Here is a 17,902-nt window from a genome sequence, read left to right as displayed (position 1 = left end):
TGTGAATATTTCTGTCAGACCCTGCACCAACATCATAAAAAGTTGAACAGATACTCAAACCATTCATAGTCAATAGTATTGCAATCTAGCACGCGATAAGTGACACACGAAAAACTCAGCAGCCCAAAGAAATGATAGCCTACTCTACAGTGGAAAAAGAATAAGTTCATGCAAATTTCCTTCTCAAGGTATACTATCTACAAATTTCAATAGGTTCTCTACAGGCAGAAGAATATTGAACGCTTAGCTCTGATGAAGTTGGAGCAAGCTTATATAGCTGTTCAGACGTAAAAACTCCGACAGCCTTTACACTGGAGCTGTAAAACATTCCGCGCACATTTTCGTATTTTGCGACGATAACCATTTTGTACTTCTTCTCTAGCATTAGATCAATAACACGACCAATGGATGTTGAGGTTGTCACAGAAGGAGGTGGACTTCTCATCATGGCTGAAAGTGGCGCATCCAGCTGCAACAATAGGCATAAAAACATTAGAAGAACTCCGCAACCCAAGTGTGTCATCTCTGAGCAGACAACCAAATTAACTACTCAATAAAGCAATGGACACAGGAATTTAGAATATTAGCTTCTGTTTTTATTTTTCTTTTACATTTCACAATGAACTCGGGCAATTTTTCTGAGACAACAAGTTCAGATCAATTTCACATGAACAGCAAACAGAATGAAGGATGAGAAATAGTCCATGCAGTCTGAAGTTAAACAAAGGCGTGGAACTGAGAAAATGCCAACCACATAGCAGTGTCTTTGCTCTAGGATTGCTGTCTTTATATTTAACTCTTAGTAATCTGATGGTCATTGGCCAGAGGTGGATGGTCATTGGTCATTTATCTTCTACCTGGTGTCAGAGAGATTAGAAATAAAGCCCAAATTTGTGAAGTGGCTTTGCAACACTCTTGTTAGTTTTCTCAGCTTCATTGCACAGTAAACACCTAGATGCTATACGGAATCCTCTCCTTTATAACCTTCACGGAGTGATGCAAGCTCTCCTCCCTACCAACCACGTAAAACATGTTACCTTGTTTGGGGCCAGGCTTTTTCCAGACCTGTTTCCAGGGGCCTGATTTGTAGCCTGGCTGCACCTTCAGTTCCTTCCTATACAGCCTGTTAATAGTGAATTTACCATCACTGTCATGCTTCCGCTTTATAGTATCAGGTTCTGGGAAACACCTGCAAACCCACTTCAGTTTTGCAAAAGCTCTGCCACTCTCTCCACTTCCCAGTCATTCACGTGTCTTTTACAAGAGATGTTCCAACCTTAGGGGGACCTCATGTCAGCAACTGTTGCATCTGAATTGGTAGAGAGGGAGAAACGTTCTGGATACGTACTCATTAAACTCTCTTGTCCAATCTATATCTCTTTCCAGAAGACAATCCTGTTGACATTCACAACACTACCTTAGTTGCTATTTTTCTTCAGATTCAAATCTTAACTATGGCCCACACATTAATGATGTTTCTGCATATCTTCTTCACATTGAACTAGCTGCACTCTTTGAACCTGTGCATTGAGCAGTAGATATCTATTCTAATATGTCACAATCTTAAGCAGCTTTCATCGTCTGATCCACTATTGAACTCTCTCATATACTAGTCTTCTGGAGTTTGATGTCATGTAGAAGCAGGTAACTCCATCTCTGAGTTAATATCTCAAAAGGTCATTGAAGTATGAGAATTTAACTAGCAAAGTCATTGAACTTTGTTTTGTTTCAATAAAATCACTCAACTTAACACCTTTATCTTCAAAAATCACTCAACTACATTAATCATTAAAAATAAATTTGACATAATAAAATAAATTATTTTTTATTTCATATAATCATAGACTCCACGAATAAACAAAATTTAAAAAAACAAACTAAAAATGGTGCGGATTTTGACCTTTTTTTGAAAAAAAGAAAATGTTGCAAAATAAAAAATAATGTAAAAAGTGGTGAATTTTAGATTCGTTAATCCTCTGTGGATTGTTCTAGTTCGGTGAGTCCACTAGAGGTTCACACTTTCTTTCTGTGTAAAAAATATATATTTTGAGAAAATGGGAATTGTTTGAAAAAATTTAAAATTATTCAAAATGTAATAGAAATTACATTCAATGGGAGAAGGTGCCTGGAAATGGTGCAGATTCAGTTTTTTCAAGAAGTAAAATAAAATTGTAAAATAAAAAATAATGTGGGAACTCGTTTTTATATGGTATAAAATAATTTATTTTGCCATGTCAATTTGATTTTAAAGATAAATGTACTTGAGTGATTTTTAAAGATAAAAGTGTTAAGTTAAGTGATTTTATTGATACAAAATAAAGTTTAATGACTTTGTTAGTTAAATTCTCATAGTTCAATGACCTTTTGAGATATTAACTCCATCTCTATGTGAGGTAGATTGATAATTGCTTGAAATGAAGACCAATACTTCCCACCTTAGTTACTTCTATTTTTTTCAAACTGTCTGGATAAGATCAACCAGTCATTTTCAAGTAGGTTGACTTCATCTGTCAGGACTGACCATAATTTCCTCTCCGTTGAAGTTGGAGAAAATGTAAGGATGAACAATGCAGAATTAAATAGAGGTGCTTCTGCTTTCCTGCTTAGTTCCTTGGGTTAGAAAAATGACAATTCCTTGGCTTGTGTTCTATTAGTATCCAGAGAAAGGCTCTCGTCAGTCTGCAAGGATGTCATTGACTGGATGAAGTCGTTTAGGAAGGAGTCACTTAAGCAGTAACTGGGAACCGTGCACCATCTTGAAAAAATGTCCTATGACTTGCTAATTGAGACATAGTAGGGGCATTGAATTAAAAGAGCCTTTTGAAGCTGCTTTTATTTCAGAGTCTAAAACTAAAGTTTTAAAAATTGGGTAGGAGGGACTCTTTTTTAATTAGAGTACTAATGACACATATTTTTAAAATCCCAAAATTTTCTTATTTACTGTAAAGATATGGCACCTGGGCCTAACTCAACCCCAAAAGCTAGCTCATGAGGGGAGGATTGCCCAAGTCCATATAAAGAGACCACACATCCATTCCCCAACCAATGTGGGACTTTACCCACTCTAACACCCTCCTTCACGCCCAGACCCGATTGGAACGTGGACCAGGAGTCCAAATAGGGATGGACCTGGCTCTGATACCATGTAAAGATATGGCACCTGGGCCTAACTCAACCCCAAAAGCTAGCTCATGAGGGGAGGATTGCCCAAGTCCATATAAGGAGACCACCAGTTCATTCCCCAACCAATGTGGGACTTTTACCCACTCTAACATTTACATAAACCCCTTTTCAGCTAATTCAATCCCTGCCCACAGCTAATTCAATCACTCATCACTAAAAACTCTATGTTCTTAAGGATATATAATCTTATTATCTGGCATGAACATGGTAGTAATCAGATTGCCACATCAGGGATAAAATTCACAAGCAAGCTGCTAATAGATAAATAATCTCTACAACACCTCAAACATACAATGTCAATGCAACCAAATGATAAAGATATTACGAAGGTAGAGTTGTAGCGGTAGAAGAGTGTATAATGTTTCAGAAGCACACCGAGACAAACTAGAGGATAGAGTCATGCAGTTAATAAAGATAGCCAAATAGATCATAGAGATCGAAGATAAAGTACCTCATTGCAGTCTTCACAATGCAGTATTCCAACACAACTTCCCCAATCATCTATGACTGGAACAGTCGAATCCTTGAAGAAACGCATGACGACTTGCTTTAGTTTCAGGGTAGCTTGCAGAGGCTGTGCTTCAGTAAATGGAACCATGATATGCTCAATAGTATCACGTACTGACACCTGTAGCAGGAAAAAGACGAAATTGTCCTATCAATAGTTCATATTACAACAACATACTCAAACGTGATCTCACAAGTGAGGTCTAGGGAAGGCAGAGTGTCCGTAGACTTTACCCATACCTTGTGAGGCTGTTTCTGATAGACCCTCCCCTCAAGAAAAATATTTCAAAACAGGTTCAAAAAATACAAGGTGAAAGAAGCTCTAGTGAAAATACTAAGAAAAGAGAAATATTGACAGCAAAAATAGTGAAATATAAGTAACCAGTAGTTAATATACATATAAACCAAATAATACCAAACAACACTACGATCAGACTGAACATGGTCAACTTCTATTATTTTTAGAGCAATCTATGGCACAAACTCAGCTTCTACTGCACTTACCTAATTCTCCACACAAACTCAGTCTCAGAGCAGAAAAGCAAATATTACAAATACCATAGTGATGAGTATTTGAAACAGAAGATGTAATGAAAGCTCATCTCTACCATAAGTAGAAATACAGTGCTTGCCTGGCAAACAAAGGAATTAGTTGACATCAATGGTTCTGAGAGTGCAAAATGGGATTGTGTACCTGTGGTAGTATGCAAGGACTAAATATAGAAACACTGCAACCAAGTAATGCTTCAATTCGCAGAGCAACCTGCAATAGTATTAAACTGTAATATAGGTAGGTGGCATGAAAGATATGAAACAGATATCAATAGGAAGTCCAAGGATCAAAACAAGTACCATGTGAAACATCAAACAGAAGGAACACCTGAAACTAAAGGGAGAAAAGGAACAACAAAAAAAAAGAAGCTATTTGATGTCTCTAAGCTTCTGGTTGCCTGGTTTGCTTGAAATCTACACACTCTTACCCTAGTTTATGTGAATATATCTTATGGATTCTAAGATACTGCATAAGATCTAAAGATTAGAAAGAAAAAAAGAACCCATCTCTGATTCAATTGACAAATCTCTATACCAAGGAATGACAGGAGAATTAATCGCTCAAAAAAATATGACAAAGATCCTTCAATATTGGCAAACTAATGTGTTTAAAATATAAAAGCTTTTAATCCTAAACTACCTGAAAGCATTAGAAACTACAGCTTGAATGAGAAAGTATTGTGTATCTAGCACTTCGACGTATCTCAGCTTCTCTTATGAGGCAGAGAAGAACTTGGAAGTCGTAGAATCTTAGTCCTCTCAATCAATGTATCAGGATAGTTGTTTATGATCTTGCCTCAATTCTACGTGGACTTCATGAACCTCTCCATATGTTATATTTCGCTCCCCTGTTTCAAGATGTGGGTCCAGGGAAGAGGGGTGGCGTACTTGTTGCACAGTGGTCACTTCTCACAGGTTGCTGGAAACCCCAGTTTCATACTGGCCCCAACATAGGTTTGTTAGAGATGACAGCCAAAAAGATTCCAAGGGAACAAAGTTACAGCTCCAGACAGATTTACTGTGATTTTTTTAACTCTAAGTTTCTTTTTTATGTGGAGAGCTGTCAAGGATGACATGTACAATACCATCTACCACTATATAGATATGATTGCTTGGATAAATCCCAGTGCCATTTCTAGAGCCCTTAGTTTGGAAAGGTTGGCACTACATGTGCCTCATGAAGTTGAAAAACGTAAGCTTAAGCACAAATCAAATCTAGTATATCATAAAGGAGCCAAGTAAATTGGGTTATCAAGAAAAAAGGAGCAAAGTAATTGTATTATTGAAACTCAAATAAATGAAATTATTAGAGACTAAGGCTTACCATTCCACCCCGACTAGCCCATGGTATTTGCTTCCATTTCTCAACATTGCCTTTCATGTATTGTAGGGCCAAATCCAACTGAAAAAGGACAGTTGAGCAACAATTAGCATAGATACTCATTGGGAAAAAATTAGCAAAGGTATTTATAATTAAAAAAAATTATATACAATATGGTGGATCCAAGACATGAGAAGTGCTCTTTTTGAAACATATTTAAACTTTAAAGATAAGATATAACAAGTAGAATAGCTGACTGATCTCATAAAAACATGTAAATTATATTGATGCAAGGTTGTTGCAAGTCAAATGGGTGGAAATACAGTGTTGCAAACCTAAAATATTTATATACAAGTTTAGATTTTTAGATAAAGTGCTTCATACAATCCAACTTGATACCGTTACGAACAGAGGTCCTAAATTCAAGTCTAACTGCTAACCCATCAATAAAAATATTTTCACGTGCTTGATTCAAGGGAAAGAAATAGGTCACAAGAGGCGTGTTGCAGACCTAAGGAAAATATATAAACTGATCATTCTTCAACGATTAAATCATTTAGATGAGACAGTTCACAGAATTGAACAAAAAACAAAAGGCATAAAAAGTAGAAGCATATTATTTTAAAAGTTACCATTATCAAAAAAGAAGAATAGTATTTTAATATCAGTTTGAGCAACCAACCAAAAAGCCAATCAATGAAAAACCAGAATGTATAATAGAGGAAGAACAACGATAAATTCATGCCGAAACAAATAAATGAGCTTCTGCGAACACTTCATGTAGCAACTGCTTGTTGTTACCACTCATGATTTTTGAAAGAAAAAATGGATTATTTAATGACAAAAAGGGTTTAGACATTAAGAGAAATAACCAGATAATAGTATCCACTATCTGCTCAAGTTAAGTAGAAAACGTCTAGGTTTAGACATTAAGAGAAAACCAGTTAATAGGATCCATTATTTGCTCGGGTTAAGTTAGAAAATGCCTACACGATGGTCAGAAAATTACTAAAACTGATTTAGCCCAGAAAGAAAAAAGAGAAATAAATTACTGTTATTTAGTTGCTATCTCAGACAATCTTGAAAGTTGCAATACTGAAGGTATTACCACTATCATAACGAAGAACTTGTTTAAACATGAAACCCAAAGGTCAAAGGGATGAAAGAAGCTTGAACCACGGCGGTAGTCCTAGTACTAAATACTAGATACTACATAAACCGGCCAGTCACGAGTGACATAATATCCTTATCTGCTTGTACATGGATAGAGTCTCGCTTCTGTCCAAGAAGTGATTGCTTCATTGAAGTTGCGTTGCCTAACACCCTAGAAGCGCTACTTGCTTGCCTCACCTTGCTTTAAGCAGTGAAGCGGCCACTTTCTAACTGCTTTTCACTCCATTGGATGATGGTCTTCCTTCAATGTTTCCAAGCTAACCATAATACAGTAGATACGTGTGTTGTCAAAAGCTCGTTTAAGGTGCCATAAGTCTTGAAACTCAGTAATAGAAGCAGTGCAAGGGGGGACTCTGCAAGCAATCTCTGAGACGGAGAAAGCAAGGGAGGAAAACTCTAATGAAAAACTGGGAATTGAAAGCAGGATCTTCAATTCTGGCCAAAAATCAATGATTCCGGCAGAAAAATCTGGGAGGGATTATCCTCCTTTCACCTCCACAAAATTCGATTTCTCCAATTTATTTTGCCTAGTTTTCAATTGATAAAGTAATTTTGTCCACAGCACCAAGTGCAACCTCTTTCATAAATCAAGAACAATGTCAATGATTTCCACAAAAGTGGAACATATAGAACAGTCCAGTAAGATGATTTCCAGGGAAAGTGGAACATATATTGTTGTCCAGACTTACTTGAGCTGGTGTATAAGAACGTCAAGATCAAGACCAAGTGTATACAGAAAGTACCTGTCCATTGCTCAATGCTGCCTCCATTAGGAGATGATCAGCCTCTTCATTAACTTTAGAGGTGATTGTTCCGGATGAATCCAGCCACATGCGTCCATGCAGTTTTTTAACCATTTCATACTCTCCTCTAACAGCAAAAGCGCGCATCAGAGCAAGAAAAAGATGAGGCTTTGGCCTCAAGCTAGAATCTTCTCCAGCTTTCTTTAGTAGTTCCCCATACACAGTCAGAGCGCCTATCATATTGTGCACAAATATTCAATATACAAAGTGACAGTGGAGGTAGCAGAAAATCCATCAACGCTGTATAGTGTTTTCTTGAGAATAATCAACACAGTTATTAGTTATAACTTACATACTCTTTTCTTTAATTAGTTAAAATTGCACATTATAATGACGAAAGCAAATTTTGATGGTACGAGATTATTGATCAAGTTGCACTGTAAATCTACTTTTTTTCTTTCTTTTGAACTATCAAAATCTACTTTCTTTCTTTTATTGAAGTCATCCATGCATCGGAAAATATAAGATGGATAACTATAATGCAGGACACAAAGGAGAACACGTATATTCATGAGTGAGATTCAGGATAGTGAGTACGGATAAATTAAGCAAGGGATTTACAACTTGCAGGTCCAGTCATTCAAGGAGGAATTTAAGCCTTATCAGCAAAAACAATACCGTATAAGCTACTTGGAAGAGAATTAAACAACACGACAGTGCACATTGATTTCTGCATTGCGTATGAATCCCCACAAAAATGGAGATCTTCAACTTCATAAGAGATGGATATGCTGCATATTCATACTACAGAAAACATACTTCATTAAGAGATTAATTCGCCCAACTGGAGTAATTTTGTGCTTCAATTTGTTTAGCAATCTAAACACATAAACCAATTAATGCTGACAAAAAGTCATTAGTCTAGAGGTATAGGAATTTAGGAATACTTTCCAGATTCCTATGGGTTTTTTCTTTCCTGCGCGAGAAAAAAAAAGGAATTTGGCATATATTCCAAAATTGATTTACATGAACCCATAATACCAATAACAAGAAATACCTAAGCAATTACTAATTCTTTCAAAATGGACAATACTCAATACTATAAATGATGATAGATTGTAATGGACTGCATCTATTTGCAATATGAGAGGTATTACTAGAGTTGCCCACTATTGTTAGTTTTTCCATTATGTAAGGCACTTCTGTGGACTGACATTCTCCTCGCTCTTATGAAGGTGTTAATTACACTTCAGTTAACTTATTAATATGGGACAGTCCCCAGATATCAGCCTGCCAATGGAATGAGCTGTGGTCAAGACTTATACTTTCTTCTGTATATAGTAATGGTTGACCTGTGACAGCCAGGAGGCCTAGCAACAAGCACCATGTACATGTCTGGTATATTGTTGTTATTACTAGATCAAGAAAAATGTCTGATGTATTGTTGTGTGAGAGGTGATACTCTCCATTTCAGCCCAGATTCCAATTGGGCTCACAGTTTTGTTCTTCTAAGTACAACCTTGATGCGGACAGAAGCCTCACTGTCATAAATGCTTTAGACTTGTCACAGAGTTAACCATTGTAGAAAGAATCTTGCCAACAAAACTTAACAATGTTTCCTGCACTCTAGCAAGTTTTTCATACTTATCAAAACCTTAGCACAGTTCTTTTTCTCGATACTGAATGAATTAAAAATGTGAAATCGCTTACTGATATCACCAAATAAACAGCAGATCTATTGTCTATCTGCATTTTTCAGTGACATGTTATATGAAGTTAACATTCTTAATGGAACATTGGAGTTTGTCCAACCTTTCTTGTGAAGGTTCTTAAGATCCCATTTCATGTTCCCTGATCTGCCCACTAACAGCCTTTTAGCTACATTATTTAAAACCCATGCTTCTTAAACTGAAAGCTCATTATTTGACTAGATAACTTTTCAAGACGGATACACAGATCTGAATTCTAAACCACTAAGCCTCTTTGACTTCTAGAAACTCTGAAACTTAAATGTGGTCTGATTGTCAGAAAATCAAATAGGAAAAAACAATGATGAAAAGGTTCCATTTTTCAAGCACTGATGTTTTAGAGAAACCACTTTCAAAGACTTAAACATAGACCAGGGAAGCACTGAACTCAAATAATGGACTCCTCTCAACAGATCACTGAATATGTTTGGCCAGTAAGGGCTTAAGGCAGAGACAGGAGGAGGTAAACTGATAAAAGTCAAATAGGAAAGATACTCTTCTTTCTTTTATCAGTTGTATTTCTACATTTTTTGTCTTGTTTATTTTTCACTTGTCCTCTCAACCCACAAATTAGAGGTAAGGTCGTGTACACCCCACCCTCCCCAGACCCCACTTGTGGGAATATACTGGGTATGTTGTTATTTTTCACTTGTCATAGAAACAAATGCATATTTAAGGCGACTTAAGGGATAGGCACTGTATCCTATTTTACTGGACCTACGAAAGGTCAAACAAATTTCTCTTCTACCACCAACTTTTCAAATAGTTCTTGAAAGTTTCTCAATGCTAAAACTTGTGGTAATAGTGCTCTGTACATAATTTCTGTAAAACTACGACAACTCAGTCCCAACAAAGTTGTGGTCGGTTATATGGAATTTCTGTAACCATTCTGCCTTATTCATGTCCATATTATTGCATACTACTCTAGTAAAAATAATTTCAGGCGAATTAGGGAATTTCTAAGAAGGATGTTCACCAAATGTCACACTTATCCCAACATTGGCATATAGTCCCCGGTAAGTTTATATGTCACTTCTAAATCTATAAATTTTGTTTCAAAAGACTTAGAAATTAACTAATAAAGTTGATTTCCAAACTGAACATTTTGGTCTTTGTGACCTGAATCAGTTTATCAAATTGTAAGTGGAGGAAACTCAAAGAAAGCTGATATACTTGTACATAGATAGAAGAATTCACATGACATACATAGTAAATTTCTTGTGGAAGCAATTAGTATCCATGCCTTTTAGAACCTTATCTGTAGATGCTAAGATTCAATATGGACAATGTTGTGTTAAATGTTACTTCAGTTTCACCATTGATAGCCACCATATGTTAATTATTATTTGGACTTGACATGAGTTTTTTTAATAGACTTCATAACCCTGAGTTGTAGAAGTATTAGAAATATCTGCATAAAGCATACCTTTTATTGTCCCACAGTTCAAGAAGGCATCAATGATTGCAGTGTAAGCAACTCGATCAATATGCACGTTGTTGGATAATTTCATTTCTATGACAATCTTTTGAACTGAAAGAAGATCCTGGGCATGACCAAAACCCTGCAAAAAGGAGCAGAAATTCTAAACACTAATAAGAAATGACAGTAGAGAGCCTAATTCATCAATATTAAATGAAAGACTGTACAGGTTTCTGGCAAAGTTTCAATTGAATCTCTTTCGTTAAAACCATATACTTATATGGTGAAATAATTACTACACTGTAAATTTAATGGAAAAGATAGTATACGTGAAGATATATAACTTCATAAGAATAAAGAGGAATTAAGATCAATAGCACAACATCTCAGACTCTCAACTATTGTTCACTTTATCTGAGACCTATTTATCTCATTTCCATAGTACGAGTTCCAAAAGATGATTTTTAACTGTATACAAAATGCATCATGCACACGCACCTTCAGCAACGTAGTGTAGGTAACTGCATCCGGTAAAATGTCATCATCATCAACAGTTTGTGCTCTGTCCTGCACCAGTCAAATATACATTTCAGATTACAATTATGTGTGCAACATCATCTGAGCAATAATGAGCTCTAAACTGGCCTTTTGAGTTCAGAGATGAAACCTTCATGCCCTCAAAGAACTGCATTGCAACATCCAACTTTCCAGACTCCACACATGCTAGGATTAGTGTATTATATGTGAGCTTGTCAAGGTTCAGTCCATGTCTTAGTATTTCATCATGCAAACGTAGTGCTACCTCAGGACAACCTGTGTTTATGTACCCCTGAAATTTAGGAAGTGACTCTGAGAAATAATTTGATGTATGATTTTTTTATAAAGAATGATAAATGCAGAGATCCAACAAATCCAGAAGTTAAACTTGTGGGTAAGCAGAAGACCTTCATCAGTAAGTTGTAGACCAAGACTGATGGATATCCACCCTCGTGAAATACAAAACCATATCGTGCAAGAAGACCATTAGCACGGCGTAGATCCCCTGCACTAGAAAGGCAGAAGTAAAGGAGGTATTAAGTAAGCCAAGACATAAATCTTGACACAAACAACTATATCCAATAATAAAGCACCACCTGACATTTGTGTGGAAAGCATTCAAGAAGAAAGAAGGGAGATAAAAATGACAAGTTAGTATAGAAAGTAAAGAATGATAAAGAGTCTTTCCTCTTGTTTTATTTTCTTCCACAAACTACAACGAGGCTAGTGCTAGAAAAACCATCTCAGATTTTTATTTTTTTTACAATTGGGAAGTAGTATTCTTCAGCATTGAGGAAATGCTGGCCACCATCAAAAAAGATTACAACCATGACCCAAACAAAATTTACAAGCTTCCTATCAGTTCTATTATTTGATCTACATCATCTATACATAATTGTTTACACCAAAAACAATTATGTATAGATGATGTAAAGATGCTAAACAATTCCAAAAATCAATGACAGACCTAATTTCAGTTTGGCCAAAAGGTCAGGAATGCTAATTGAAGGAATGAAATAACAAGACCTTTGGGAATCATCAAAAAAGAAAAATGACATCCTTCAAGGTTACTGGATTTATATAGGTTGGCAGAAAGTAGAGAATTGAAGGAAGAAGAATTCTCTCAAAGAACAGGGACGCAGGCTAGAGATGGAGTTACACAAGGTGAAAGGATGTGAAGAAATCTCCTGAAGAAAAAAATTGAAGTGTCTGTGACTAAAGTAATGTCACAAAAATTAGTTTCTTTCCAAAGATGGGCAATATCCACAGAAGACATAACCACATTGACAAACTATTGTGAGAAATATAGGAAAAGAATATTATTGAATTGTTGTTGTTTTTTACATTATTACATTGAGATCCTATTTATAGACACTAGAATACAATCCTTTACCAAGTAGGATACTATTTCCTATTCCTATTCCTATTCCTATTTGTATTCCTATTCCTATTCTAAATAGGATTGTATAAACCTATTCCTATTCTAATAGGATTGTATAAACCTATTCCTATTATAACACTCCCCCTCAAGCTAGTGCATACAATTCATGTACCTAGCTTGTTACATATGTAATTAATACGAGGACCAATGAGGGGCTTGGTGAGATATCTGCAAGTTGATCAGTCGACTTCACAAAATTGACAGTCAATCTCAATGTGCTTGTCTTCTCATTAAATACTGGATTTGATGCATAATGTCAGTCAATCTCAATGTGCTTAATTTTCTCATGAAATATTGAATTTGATGCATAATACCGATAAAACACAAAGTGATTTACAGTGTTGAACTTCCCAAACCAAACTTGCAAAGACTATTTCAGACCATAGAGTGACTCACATAATCAATATACAAGCTACTAAACTCCCCCTGAGCAACAAAATTAGGTGGTTGCTCCATATAGACTTCTTCACAATGCAGCGGTCGTTGTAAGTGCTCAAAATCTAGTATAAAGTATATGGATCATGTTGAAATCAATAGACGAGTCGATATCAAACAAGTCACCGAAAAACTAGCCAGAACATGCTCATATGCTGGAGTATTAGATTTGATGGCTAAAAGTGGTCACAATCTAAGAAATAAAATTATATGGGTAGGGTCGGAATGATGTCACAACCCAACTAGAAAATAGAAATAATATAGGATAGTTCGAATTGATGGAACGATCCCATTGAAAAAGATAAATAATATGGGTAGGGTCGGAATGATGGCATGACCCTGCTGAAAAAGAACAATTATACGGGTAGGGTTGGAATGATGGCACAACCCTATGCAAATCAGATTTAAGGAGTAACCGGAAAGACGAATGGAACTATGCAAATCAAATCTGAGGAGTCACTGAAAAGACACATGATGCTATGCTACTCAGATATGAGAAACAGTTCGGAAAAATCCACGGTACTACACAAATTAATTATGAAAAGTAGTCCGGAGAGATGCACGGTGCTACGCAAATCAGATATGCAAAAAAAGGTAGTCATCGGAAGGATGGCACGGTGCTACACAAATTATATATGAAAAAGTAGTCACTGGAATGATGGTACAGTGCTACACAAACTAGATATGAAAAAGTAGTCACTGGAATGATGGCACGGTGCTACACAAATTAAATATGAAAAAGCAGTCACCGGAATGATGGCACGGCGCTACAAAAATTAGATATAAGAAAGTAGTCACTAGAATGATGCATAGTGACCCAACTTTTGCTAACATAATCATTGGCTAGACGGGCAGCATATATGGGTGCCACCCGCCGGCAGCAGAAGCTCTTTAATTCTCTACCAAGTTCGTAGAGGCTCTGATACCATGTAAGAAATATAGGAAAAGAATATTATTGAATTGTTGTTGTTTTTTACATTATTAAATTGAGATCCTATTTATAGACACCAGAATACAATCCTTTACCAAGTAGGATACTATTTCCTATTCCTATTCCTATTCCTATTTGTATTCCTATTCCTATTCTAAATAGGATTGTACAAACTTATTCCTATTCTAATAGGATTGTGTAAACCTATTCCTATTCTAACATTGACAAACTATAAATGGAAAAAGGTGCCCTAGAAGTCAAAGGGCATGTCCTAGAACTTATTTATGAATTTGCACAAGGGACTAGAGATAAGAAGACCAACTTTCAAGACCCCAAATCTTCCGCATATTTTAGAAGAGGAAAATTTTGGTGCAAAATGCAGAATGTTTATGATGTATGTAGCTTTCTAAGATTTCCTAAGTTTACCCTCAATGTAGACTAGATAGGAACTGAAGTTTTTTTGGAAGGTTCCTCGATACAGAATCTATTTCTTTTTGTAAGGATCCAGATGTAAGCTACAGCACAATTTGTGTGCTTCTATATTTCAACAAAATGTTCGACTTACTTATAACAACCACAACTACGCCTCAGTGACCTTGATATTATCAATGAAATCACTTAACTGATCCAAAAAAAAAAAAACTACACTTCAGTTTCAACCAAGTTGGGGTCAACTATATGAATCCCTATTTTTCATTTAAGCTCATGTCATATCATCATCAAACTAAACAAAAAATAAAAGTGAAAAATAAGTTAAATACATAAATAATAATAATAATTTTTATCAAGAATAATTTTTAAAAAATATATAAATTCACTAACAATAATATTATTAGAAGTTCTCTAACAAGTCTAAAACCTATCCTCAACTAGTAGTTATCACCTATATGGATCTTTTACTTCCATCATGTTCAATCTTTAGCTAAGTTTGTATTGATGCCAAGCATTTGTAGGTCTTTTGAGATCACTTCCTTCTGTGTAATTTTAGGTTTACCCATCTCCTAACACCTTCACTTGCCATAGTTCCACACCTATGGACCGATGCATTTTTGGGACAGCAGAATTCATATGTTCACTTACTTATCAAAAAAACTCCAATCACAATCTCATTTGAACTTGATACCTTTGGTTAGGAAAATCTAACAATCAACTAGAAAGAGAAAAGCATTGGTTCAGAAACATATGATATGGTAATACAAATCCGCTACAATTTTATAGCTCAGATGTCGTGGAATTACCATCCTTCTTTAAGTAGTGATATCCAATATCGATAAGGGGTTAGTCCTACTCCTACAACCTCCAAATATTTCACCAGCAATATAATCTCGGAGAACAATAAAAGCATGTAATGAAATTCCATTTACTCCAAGAACAAACTAACCTGCTTCAATTAGAGAATTCAGTAGACCTCTAACAAGGGGCGGCGAAAGTTTTGGACTTCCTGCAGCAGTACCTTGTTCAACAGCCTCAAGTAATTGAAATGCTTGATCGATTCTTCGGGCATCACCCAAACCCTACCAGGAAACATATTAAACATGCATAGATATGTTGAATACTTCAATTTCCACTATTACAGGCTATAACCAACTCACAGGCTACAGCTTTTAAAATAAATATACGGAAACCACCGTGTTACAAATACCTTTAGAAGTGTAGCATAAGTGATATTATCAACACCACAACCCTCTGGGCCTGACATTTCATCAAAGACCCTCAAGGCAGATTCTATATCAGCACAATGAACACAAGCCTGCATCACTGCATTCATAACAATGGTATTCAACTGTCCATGTCGCTTCTTCGCAATCTCAATTTCCACAAAAATCTAGAGATCAATGAGCAATTTTGAGAGTTAAAACAAGTTGTTTGAAAATCAAGTATGTCAATTAACAGTTCAATTTAGTTTTGTACTACGGCATTGTTTTACATTTTCTTGGTGACCTGTCAGTACATAAAGGTGCATACAAAGCAAGGAGACACTAATTATGCTTCATAAAAGAAATCAAACATTCAAGCTACAAAAAGATAATAATTTATACCCAAGATAATGCTTCAGGTAGATTTAAGTCCGAGTGCCAATGAATTGTTAGTCTAATGATTAAAAAGTTGAGGTAAAGACAGAGGCGTATGCAGGAGGGGGTCACCGGGTTCATGTGAACCCAATCTCCCCTCCCGAAATCATATATAGTAGCGTTATATTTTTAATTTTTTTGTTAAATAAAAATGTGTGAACCCACACTCGAAGTATCATATAATGCGATGATGATTGGGTAAACCTCTCAGTGAGGTTAGAAATTTGACTTTTATATCTATCTTGTTTTATTTTTCTTTCTAAAATTGGGTAACACATCCCTAAGTGGTTATTGATAGTACTTTTGGCGTTTTAATTAATTAAATATTTCAATTTTGGACCTATAATTTTAAAATTTTAACTGTTTTCAATGATAAGAACCTAAATGTCAAACCAATTAGATCCACATTTTCATAATAGTGCACTCATCATCCTGCAATCCTGGATACGCTTCTGTAATAAAAAGATGCTAAGACTGCCAACATTTTAAAAGACAGGTTAGAACTCCCTTAGTGTAGCGTGGGCTCTAAACCTTCTAAGTCGATTATGGGGAAAAAGTTCAAACTTTAGATAGATCTTCATGCACGTTTTATGTAACGGACATCTGTCCGGTAAATCTTTAAAATGCCTTGGGACATCTCGCACATAACTCTCCAAATTATCAGCTGAGTGGCACTTGAGAATCTGCCACTTGAAGATTGAAATGTTTGGAGTGGTAGAAGATAGTTTAGGATTATGTACTACAAAATCTAGGCATAACCATAGGAGAAGAAAACAACAGTAGCTGATGTTATCGTGCTATAGGCTGCTTGTCAAAGTTTTAAAACAGGGTAGAACTGCAACACAACAATGATAAGTCTTATCAATTCTAGCATTAAGAAGTACTTCTACTGTGAAAGCATTTCTTCTTAGTACTTGGACTAGCAGTATATCCACTCTTTGAAAGAAGCAAATGTTTTGACCAACTTGTTTTGAAATTAATACAAATATTAAGTAGTCTCCATAAATTTTTTCTCTAATTTAAAGTTAAAGGCATTTCTTCAATTAAAACAGTAAATTGAGGAAAAATAACCCTATGTTCTAATTCGAGAGAGACCTGATGGAGTTGCCTTCTGCGAGTGAGATCAACAATACGGGAAGTGAGTGGTTTTAGATTAGGTTCAGAACGGAAGCGTCTTTTGAATCTGCCCAAATAATACCTTCTGGACTGACGGCCAGAGACCGGCGAGGAAGAAGAAGAAGACAATGCCGGTCTCTGAAAATGGTGTTGTTTCTGTTGCTGCCAGCATTTTCTGGAAGGAAACAGTACAACCATATCTCCATGAATATGAGCAGGTAAGGCTTGAAACTGATGCATCTTTGAACGACTTTGGTTCACAGGAAGACTAACCATTGCTCCACATTTGATCGGCGGCTGAAATTCTGGGAGAAATCGGAGGTTGGGTTGGTGTGTGAGAGGTTTTAGAAGGAATTGGGGATTAATGGATAATGTGGAAGAGAGAAGGACAATTGGCGGGTAAATGGAGGATTCCCAATATTTTATATCATCTACATATCCATTACTTTTTATTTCTTTCCTTTTGGCTTATTCCCTTTGTACATTTTCTATAGTATGTTAAAGTTAACTCGTTCTTTTCATTTAACTTAGTTTTCGAACTACTCACATTCTTACAAATATTCATCTACTTGATTAACTAATTTTAGATATATACTCCCTTCGTCTCATTTTACGTGAGGTAGTTTGTATGACTGTAAATCATTTTATTAAACTTATGTGAGGTATATATGTGCTCACGTGGACACGTTACTATTTATAATGATACAATATTTATGATGTCCA

General features: G+C 35.8%; 1 protein-coding gene across 2 annotated transcripts; it reads right to left on the bottom strand.

Annotated features, from left to right (window-relative positions):
* Window positions 1-34: 34 nt before the first annotated feature.
* LOC125826099 (pentatricopeptide repeat-containing protein At5g10690) lies at window positions 35-17,545 on the bottom strand. Of its 2 annotated transcripts, none has more exons than XM_049505402.1 (12): window positions 17,159-17,545; window positions 15,634-15,816; window positions 15,373-15,505; window positions 11,592-11,689; window positions 11,315-11,476; window positions 11,146-11,214; window positions 10,654-10,789; window positions 7,480-7,712; window positions 5,567-5,644; window positions 4,385-4,453; window positions 3,635-3,811; window positions 35-469 (listed from the first exon to the last, which is right to left on the bottom strand). In XM_049505402.1, the coding sequence occupies exons 1-12, from the start codon at window positions 17,453-17,455 to the stop codon at window positions 194-196; spliced, it is 1,911 nt and encodes a 636-aa protein (XP_049361359.1). In that variant the 5' UTR covers window positions 17,456-17,545; the 3' UTR covers window positions 35-193. The 2 variants fall into 2 exon arrangements, with proteins under 2 accessions (XP_049361359.1, XP_049361360.1); XM_049505403.1 differs by having other exon boundaries at window positions 15,400-15,505.
* Between the last annotated feature and the right edge of the window lie 357 nt (window positions 17,546-17,902).

Source organism: Solanum verrucosum, unplaced genomic scaffold (genome assembly GCF_900185275.1).
Source record: "Solanum verrucosum unplaced genomic scaffold, falcon-dt-bn FXZP01000060.1, whole genome shotgun sequence".
NCBI lineage: Eukaryota > Viridiplantae > Streptophyta > Magnoliopsida > Solanales > Solanaceae > Solanum > Solanum verrucosum.
Note: the sequence above shows the minus strand (reverse complement) of the source record. Positions and strands in the feature narration are given on the sequence as shown.